Here is a 9900-nt window from a genome sequence, read left to right as displayed (position 1 = left end):
ACAGGCCAGTGTTTCCCAATTGTCGGTGTTTACACAGTACTACATTTTTCTAGATTTGCCTTGAGAGACTTTTGTTGTCCACCGGTATTTAGCTTTCCATTCTTTAGTTGGGAATAGAGTAGTTGCTTTGGAAGATGATAGTCAGGCATCCAAATTACAGGACCGATCCAATGAAGTTGATGTTGAAGAATCATTGCTTCGACACTGGTGATCTTTGCTTCTTCCAATACACTGGCATTAGCTCACCTGTCTTCCCAGGTGATGTGTAAAATTTCTTGGAGACACCGTTGATGGAATCTTTCAAGATATTGTAGTTCTAGTTACAGGTAGGTAGCCGTGTTGGTCTGCAGTAGTCGAAACAAAAGAAAAGAAAAGAAAAGAAAAAGAAAAGTAATAATAATAATAATAAATTTCTTTCAGTAGCACCTTAGAGACCAACTAAGTTAGTTATTGGTATGAGCTTTCGTGTGCATGCACACTTCTTCAGATGACTGTGTGTGTGTGTAGGGTGATTATAAAATGGCAGCAAATGCGTAATTATTTCCCCTCCGCCCTCTTTTCGCGCGTTCCTCAAATTATCCCGCCCTTTCGGTTCTCCCAATAACAAGAGCCTCCCTCCTCCATAGAGAAACCGCCGAGAAGCCTAGAGCGCCGCAGCCGTCCTGTTTTTATGGCGCTCCGACCATAGAAAGATCGTCTCCATCGAATCTCTATGAGCTTAGCTCTGGACTTCCCTGGGCAAACGTAGGAAGCCTAGAGCGCCCTCTAGGCCGCGCTCCTCACGCCCAGCTTTCCTGTGTTACCCGGAAGTGGTACCCAGGGGAGCGCGGGAGCGACGGTTGAGGCGAGAGAGCAGGTGAGCGGCTCGGAGGGCGGGAAAGGGAGCGGGGGCGGCCAGGAGCTACCGGCGGTGAGGGGGGCGGATGAAGCCCCTCAGGTTTGTGGGAGGCTGGCGGCTGCCTGGGTGGTGATAAGAACCATAAGCGAGTGGCCATGAGGCGCCGCCGCCGCCGCCTTTCCCTCCACCCGCCCTCTTCACTTGAGGCGTATTAATGGAGCCTCTTTAATCCACAAACATTACACACCAGGAACTTCATGCTGAGCAGTTTGAGCTTCTCTCTCCTCCCACCGTCCTCTCCATGTATTTATCTTTTTCATGATGGTGTCGGCCTACCTTCCAGGGATGTTGTTTGGATTATTCGTTTTAGGTCTCTCCTTTTTGCTTAAGGGCGGTTTCACAGAGAGAGAGAGAGAAAGACTCCAGGATTAACAGAAGGAATTGCAGTAAAACAGCTGAAAGGAAGTTTGTTTCTAAACTTTTTTTTAAAAAAAAGTTTGAAAATCACTCCCCCAAGATGTTTGTTTTAATGTTCTCTTCCAGAAGGGAGATTCCTACTCCAATAAGTCCCAAGTGAAGAGGTCAAAGCAGTTACTGATTTTAAAAAAAGGGGCCGGGTTTGCCCCAGATGGATAAGCAATGTGGGTTTTGGGGGAGAGAAATGTTAAAATGGGCAAAGAGGGGATTACGCAATCCCTCAGATTATGGGGAACTGATTTGGCCTTTGTCGTAGTTACCAAACACAATTCGGGAAGTACCAAAGTGCAGCGTGTTGACTTTTTATGGTATGTAAAAATATCTCCCATTTTCTCCATGAATAATCAGGAAATATCTGATTGGAGAGAAAGTTCAACCAAGCACATTCACAACTCAGTCCTGAGTGTAGTTAGTGGTCTGAACGCTAAATCCTAGTTCACTGCATTCTTAAGCAGTTTTTTTAAAAAAGGATTGAGTCCCAGTGAACAGTGAATCCCATGGTACTCAGAAGTAAGTCAAAAGGAGTTCAATTGAGCTTACACCCAGATAAATGGATTAATGGGGCTTAACACTGAAAGCCTTACAGTACTTGGAAATAATTTGTTGGAACATTTCCAAATGTTTTGGGACGTAATATTAAGACATAACAATGTAAATTGTTTGAAGCCCTCCCAAAGAAACTACTGGCTTGAATGAGATTTGTCTTTGTTCTGCCTTAGTTGCTGTTGGGGATAGAAAGACACTTAAGACTTGTGAGGTAGTGGCCATCAGTTCCTCTGTGCTGAGCTACCTGAGATTTTCCTTAACTCATTGTGTCTTGTTTCAACCTTCCCATCTCTGGCCTAGGTTGCCTCATCTTCCCCAAGTATTTTGCAAGGGAGCGTTTGGGTGTGGTAGACTTTTTCCATGGGGATTGTTGCTAGTAAAATCAGGAAGGTGGGAGGAGAAGGTGAGGCAAAGTGGTGCAGGCACCTACACTCTTCCCAAGCAGGCTGCTTGACTTGGCTCTTCACCCCTCACCCAAGTGTTCCCACCACCTGCCCTCCCCACAATTGGAATATATATATATATATATATATATATATATATATATATATATATATGCTTTCGTAGATTTTCACGGGTACAGGAATGCAGGTTTTGGTGTCCTCGGGTGTCTTCCCGTGTAAAAGTTGGGGTGTCTAGGCGACGTTTCGACGAGGTCTCACTCGTCATCTTCAGGCTGGTGCTTTCGGCTTCTTGTTACTGGAACAGAGCGGGATCTCAATGTTTGAGTTCCTATAAATACTGTAGAGGGGGTGTGGTGTCTAGCCTCCAATGTTCTGGGCAGAGAGGAAGTTCCCAGGCTAGTGTGCCTTTTCTTCTTTTGTTCCTTAATTACTTGAGAGATACCTTGAGTGATTTCTTGAGTGATATCCTGAGTACCACTTAGGTGGGTCATTAGGTGTGGATTAGTTGCTAAAGTCTTTGTGTCTTGACCTCTTGAACTTTGTGAAGAGTTTTCCTGAGAAGATGGCTGTATTGCACTTAGTTGTGCTTTGGCTTGGCTTCGTGTATAGGGGCGAGCTGTGGTTTTGTGGCTTGTGTCAGCCAGATCTGTGTAGGGATTGCAGGGGGGTGCAGCATCCGGAGGTGCCACCATGGATTGGCTACTGGATGGTGTCAGTAATTCATCTGTGGAAGAAGATGAATTACGAAGCTAATCCAAAAGGAAACACCCCCCAAAAACCAAGACACAGAAGAAAACAATGGCATGGCCCTCCTTCCTTATATCAAGGGCACTACAGATAAAATTAGCAAAATCCTCCATAAACACAATATCAAAACAGCCTTTTGCACCAACCAAAAAATAGCCAATATCCTCAGAAACCCCAAGAATAAAATCCAGTTGGAAAACCAAGGGATCTATGAAATACCCTGCAAAGTCTGCCCAGCCACGTACATTGGACAAACAAACAGACGAATAAATGCACGTATCGCAGAACACAAGAATGCCGTCAAAAAAGAAGAAAAAACTTCCTCTCTTTTCCAACACATGAAAGAAACAGGACACGAAATTAATTTTGCAGATTCCAAATTGCTCTTTAACACGGAACATCACCACAAGAGAATAATCATGGAAGCCATCGAGATAGAGAAACACCCTCACAACATGAACAAGCGTGACGACACATCCCGCTTGCCAGACATCTGGAAATTAGCCCTCTCCACAAAAACTGACACCAGATCCAGAGGCACACAGAACGCCAACACCAATCAACCACACCAGACCCAAACCCAGACCCTCTCCACAGATGAATTACTGACACCATCCAGTAGCCAATCCATGGTGGCACCTCCGGATGCTGCACCCCCCTGCAATCCCTACACAGATCTGGCTGACACAAGCCACAAAACCACAGCTCGCCCCTATACACGAAGCCAAGCCAAAGCACAACTAAGTGCAATACAGCCATCTTCTCAGGAAAACTCTTCACAAAGTTCAAGAGGTCAAGACACAAAGACTTTAGCAACTAATCCACACCTAATGACCCACCTAAGTGGTACTCAGGATATCACTCAAGAAATCACTCAAGGTATCTCTCAAGTAATTAAGGAACAAAAGAAGAAAAGGCACACTAGCCTGGGAACTTCCTCTCTGCCCAGAACATTGGAGGCTAGACACCACACCCCCTCTACAGTATTTATAGGAACTCAAACATTGAGATCCCGCTCTGTTCCAGTAACAAGAAGCCGAAAGCACCAGCCTGAAGATGACGAGTGAGACCTCGTCGAAACGTCGCCTAGACACCCCAACTTTTACACGGGAAGACACCCGAGGACACCAAAACCTGCATATATATATATATATATATATATATGTTTGGTATTGTATTGTAAACTGCCCTGTGATCTTCAGATGAAGGGCGGTATAGAAATTTGATTTAACAATAATAATCATCTATACTCACATTTGTTGATTGGTTTTCTCACATAAATTTAGCTTTGGGGTCTCTGCTCTGAAGCAGCAAACAGTCTGCTATTGAGTGCTAACTTAGAGCTCTGACCTTACTAGGTGGGTTTATTTTCATCCTAAACCTGTAACGCTAACAAATAGCCTTTTTTACTATTATTTGGAAGATGAAGTAAGAACTTTGGCATTAGGATTCCAGCCTCAGTGAACCAAAGCAACCTAATGCTGGAGAGAGAGGAGGGGTAAGGACAGGTATAAGTAGCCAACAGTCCCTCAGAAGTTGTCGAGCTACAACTCTCATCATCCTTACCTACCGGCCATGCTATCTGGGGCTGGTGGAGTTGGAAGCCTTAACATCTGGAGGACCAATTATTCTCCATGCCTAGGTCAGGAGAGGAGCACTACAGTGGTACCTCGGGTTACGAACTTAATTCGTTCTGGAGGTCTTTTCTTAACTCGAAGGCATTCTTAACCTGAGGCGCGCTTTTGCTAATGGGGCCTTCTGCTGCTGCCGCCGCACACATGGGTGTGCAATTTCCGTTCTCATTCTGGGGCAAAGTTCTCAACCCGAGGTACTACTTCCAGATTAGCAGAGTTTGTAACCTGAAGTGTTTGTAACCCAAAGCATTTGTAACCTGAGGTACCATTATACTAGCTTTCTTTACTGCTTCAGAAGACTAGCATTCACCTGAATGAGTGAAAGGCTACCTCTGGTGTTCCTTCCACCAGCAATAGAACCAAGAGGATTCTGTGGAGGTGAGGTAGAATGTGAATCCTAGGCTGGTTTCTCTCCTGAAGAGCAGCCCAACATAGGTCCTTCTGTGTCATCCTGGCAGTACTGCAACAAAAGAACCCCCTAAGCCATCTTCTGCCCTGGCTGGTGATGGTTCTGCTGTTCCAGTTAGCCCCAGGTGCCAGTGAGGAATCAAAGGAGACCAAGCCCCACCTCATTCCACTGAGTGTTCTTCAATTCACTCTCTGGTAGGTGGCGCTATTACCTTATTTAGCTGCCTGCCCTTCAATACCGCTTTGCCTTATTTAGCTATGTCAAGTAACACCTCTTGCTGCTTCCCTGGTGTATTCCCTTACCAGGAGGCTATGTCATTATTGCAGTCATCAGCTGGAGGCTGTGTGAACCTAGGGAGCAGTAGCAACTGCCGCCCTCTGGCTGGCTGCTGTTGGAATCAGAAACTTCCAAAGATTGTAGCAGCTGTTATGAAAGCTGTAACGGCCCTAACTGTGCCCCCTCCCACTTTCCAAGTGTGAACTCTAGAACTGTCCAGTCAAACTATACCTTTTGGCCTCTTCCCCATCTCTCCTAAACTGGATACAGCTAGTAGGAGCAATGAGATCTTGTTTTTGCAATCTCAGGTGCAACCATGGTTGAGAAGTGGTGCGTTGCCTCTGATGCTTGTGTTGGAAATAGTAGCAGCGCTGCTGACTATGCTTTATTTTACAAATGGTTCTTTGCAAAACACCCGCCCACATTCTGTGTACAATCTGAGCAGTGGTGTGCTCTGAAAACTTTTGAATAAACATTTTCTGCTTCTGTATCCAATTGGGATCTGATCTAGTATGTCTGACTCACTTTGGTAACCAAACCCTAAAAATTAACATAAAAGCACTGATTTAATGCTTCCAAATAAATTGCTCAATAGCTGGAAGGAGATGATTTTTTTTATTATTTAAATTTAATTTCCTGATCAAAATGTACATAATAAAGCATTAATCTGTGCTCAAAGCTTTAGCTGTAAATTATTTTTACTTGATATTTGCCTTAAGATATGTACATAACACATTAATATAAGCTCATGTACCAGTCCTTGCACACACAGCGAGCTGAACTTTATATATATTTGCGTGTGATCTCAAAAAAGTTAATTACAGCTTCAAAACTGCCCAGTTTATATATTGGCTCATTTACATTTGAAACATATAGAAGTCTGGTTTGCATTTTACTTATTCAGGCAAACATCAAACAAGCTATGGTTCTTGGCTTGTTTCTGACTTGGGTGTGCATTGTTTGTTTGAAAGGAACAAGTCATGCACTGAGTTCTCACAACACAACAAGCCATACTCTGATATGTTTGTGTGTGCCACCTGCATAGGGGATGGGTGAAAAGCCTTATTCACATATAAACTAAGATTAAACATGGCATTTGAGCCAGGTCGCTGTCTTTAAATACATCCTCCAACTTGGACAACAAATCTCAGTAAAAAAATTTTTTACCACGGTATCAAAATAAACACTAAGTTGCCAAACATATAAATTAGCAAAATGTACACATTTAATTTATGCTACAGTTCCTCATTTACATGCATGTTTTACAAGTGGAAAATGTTCTGTTCTGTGCCTCTGCATCTAAGGTATGGTGTGGTAACATCCATGGGCATTCTAAAGAAAGCTACCTAATGCTGGAGAATTATTGGCTAATAATTCACTGCAGGCTTTCAGCTTTTTGGCCAACCAGGCAGGGGAGTATACACTCCTAATGCCACCATTGACATGGCTCACTCTGTTTCTTCCTCCCTGGAATAGTAAACAAATAAGCTGTATAACAGTTGGCCAAGAAGCATGTGCAGTTCTAGCATCCTGTGGGTTTTCTCAACTGCCTGGTGATGCTACCCACCCTTTAGTTCTGACACCTCACTGATCTCTTGAGTTCTTTTGCAGGCAGAGCTGCAGGCAACATGACCACCAGTCAGAAGCATCGGGACTTCGTGGCGGAGCCCATGGGGGACAAGTCTGTTGGTACTTTAGCTGGCATTGGAGATGTACTTGGCAGGAAGCTGGAAGACAAAGGCTTTGACAAGGTATCTTCTGGGCCATTGGGTCTGAAAGCAAAATAAGTTTATGGTGTAGGAAATGAACTTGGGCAGAGTGATGCTTTCTAGCCTCCAGACAAGCCTCTGCAGTGGGGGGGTTCACTTCAGAGGTACCAGGAGTACCCACAGGACTACAAGATCAGGAGAGACATGCTCCATTTTGATGACTGCTGCAGCCTGCTTTTCAGGGCCTATGCAATGCAGCAGTCATTTTGAATCTCAGTAGGCCTGCATTCAATTAGTCTTTGTGGTAGAGTGAGTAATAATAATATAATAATAATTTATTATTTGTACCCCGCCCATCTGGCTGGGTTTCCCCAGCCACTCTGGGCGGCTTGCACAAAGACCAAAAATACACTAATATGTCATACATTAAAAACTTCCCTGAACAGGGCTGCCTTAAGATGTCTTCTGAATGCCAGGTAGTTGTTTATCTATGAGGACTTGAACCCAAGTCTTGAGTCCAAAACTCAAACTGCTGCACTGAAAGGATAACTTCTGTGTTCCCAGATTTTCTGTGCTTCTAGAACAGCGTTTCACAACCTTGAGCCCTCAAGAGAGTTTGGGTTAGAACTCCCATCAAACTGAGGCAGCTGTAGTCCAAAACCTCTGGAGGGCACCTGGTCGCGGAGGGGTATTCTGGAATTTTCATTCCCAAAGGGGTCTGATATAGGTAGCCTCTCTTTTTTTTACCCAAGTTGCTAATCCTCTTTGTGTGTGTGTCCCCTCCCCCTTGCTTTCTTGAACCCAGGCATACGTGGTTCTGGGACAGTTCTTAGTCCTGAAGAAGGACGAGGACCTCTTCCGCGAGTGGTTGAAGGACACATGCGGTGCCAATGCCAAGCAATCCAGAGACTGTTATGGCTGCCTGAAGGAATGGTGTGATGCTTTCTTGTGAATGATGTTGGCCAAAGCCTGGTGGATGCTGTTAGGGCTTTTGTAGTTGAATAGAGATTGTTCCTCCCCATCTCTCTCAGCACCCACTTCTTATAAACCTTCTAGCATCTACATGGGCTGCTGGGGGCTATTGCTCCCAACACTGGGGTGGGGTGGGGGGGAGCCATGACTGCCTTTTAATGTAACTGAATCTTTTTTCCTCCAAGGAGAGGGTTGAGAAACATCAAATGTTCTAATTCGATGCTCCATGTAGGTCGTTTTTTACGTGGCTTTAATTGGAAGCCCCCTCACTGTTAGGCCACTCTACTCCAGAACCAGACCTGCCTGCTAACAATAATGGAAGTTTCCCTACTCCCTTTGTTTGAGCTCCAGTTAGACTGAGATTTATCTGTCAATTCTGAAGAAAAAAGATGTTATTAGGCCTATTATTTTTGTGATTTCTCTCCAGTGTTTGATCCCTTCTATAATTTTTATGCTACTCGGTTTATTGGCAAGAACCAAAAATCATTGCAAAGTTTTTAAATCAATAAAAATCAGCTGTGTTAACTACTCAGTGTTGCTTGAAAATTAATTGGAGTGAGCTGTTTCGGAGAAAGGGGTGCAGGAATACAATTTGTGTCTTGATCCCACAAGGAAGTTTATTAAGGGTTTAGTATCTACCTGAGGTTGCTGAAGTGATGGCGAAAGTCAGGAGTTGTGAGTCTCAGCCTCATGATGGAGCACAGTTCTTTCCCCAAACTCGTCCAGGTAGGAAGAGAGCAATCCAGCACTGCTACTGACTCCAACCACTCTTGGCATGTAGCCCCTTCCAACAGAATGTGACCCTTAAAGTTGCCTGTTTTAAATGTATGCCGAAGGAGGCTGAGCATTCTGGCCTAGTTCTTAGGATAGAAATTATCCCAAATAGTTGGGTAGGACAATGCTCTGCCACCTTCCCTGGACATCATTCTAAAACGGGCAAAATCTAGATGGCTGTCAATGTTAGGAATGGTAAGGAATAATCTTGCCCTGGCATAGAATTTGAAATTTACATAAAAATATTTGTGCCTTACAATAAGTGTTACTTGGCCCAACCTTGAGGTTGGAACAGGGAACCTATTTTCTGCACTACAGCCCAGTGAGGTAATCTGCCAGGGAGTTACCTGCTAGCAGTGGGCAGAGTTTGCAGCATTTCAGGACTGCATAACTGCTACCCCATCTCCACCCATTTTGGCTCCCCCTATGTTTCTGTCTTGTTGCCAGAAGGCTCCCATCACTGCCGAAACCAGCTCTTCCTGCCTTTGTTCCTCACCTTAGGGGTGTGGAAATGTACTCTTCCTTGGCTATCTTGTGGGCAGATGCCAGCAGGAGCCGGGTGAGTCTTTGCTGCTCAGAGTCCTGCAGAACATTTTAAATTACATGCTATTTCATCTCGTGTTCATATACTGTCCTACTGGTTCATGGCTTTAAAAGAGGATCAGACATACATGGTGGAGAGGGCTATCAATGGCTACTAGCCATGATAGCTATGCTCTGCCTTCACACTTGCAGACAGCAATTGCTGGAAGCCATAGGAGGGGAGAAGGCTTTGTGCTCAGATCCTGCTGGCTGGCTTCCCACAGGCATCTGGTCGGCCACTGTGAGTATAGGATGCTGGACTAGAAGAATCAGAGAGTTGAAAGGGACCCTGAGGATCATCTAAGTCCTGCAATGCAGGAATATGCAGCTGTCCCTTATGGGGATCAGACTTGCAATCTTGGCGTTATCACCACACTCTTAACCATCTGCTGGTTGCTGGCCTGATCCATCAGGGCTAAACGTAGGTTCTTATGTGCTTTACCCCTGCATGCAGGGATTGTGGCAAGTTCAGAGAACAATATGCAGACATGGGCAGATGAATTTCATGTGGCAATCCTATGTGTTTTGGGAC

General features: G+C 44.7%; 1 protein-coding gene across 2 annotated transcripts; it reads left to right on the top strand.

Moving 5' to 3' along the window:
* Positions 1-701: 701 nt before the first annotated feature.
* On the top strand, positions 702-8540 carry BANF1 (barrier to autointegration nuclear assembly factor 1). 2 transcript variants are annotated; one of them, XM_083716642.1, is made up of 3 exons: positions 702-856; positions 6943-7082; positions 7846-8540. In XM_083716642.1, the coding sequence occupies exons 2-3, from the start codon at positions 6960-6962 to the stop codon at positions 7990-7992; spliced, it is 270 nt and encodes an 89-aa protein (XP_083572768.1). In that variant the 5' UTR covers positions 702-856; positions 6943-6959; the 3' UTR covers positions 7993-8540. The 2 variants fall into 2 exon arrangements, with proteins under 2 accessions (XP_083572768.1, XP_083572769.1); XM_083716643.1 differs by lacking the exon at positions 702-856 and adding an exon at positions 5116-5249.
* Positions 8541-9900: the final 1360 nt, after the last annotated feature.

This window comes from Podarcis gaigeae (assembly GCF_964106915.1).
Source record: "Podarcis gaigeae genome assembly, chromosome: 16".
Taxonomy (NCBI): domain Eukaryota; kingdom Metazoa; phylum Chordata; class Lepidosauria; order Squamata; family Lacertidae; genus Podarcis; species Podarcis gaigeae.
Note: the sequence above shows the minus strand (reverse complement) of the source record. Positions and strands in the feature narration are given on the sequence as shown.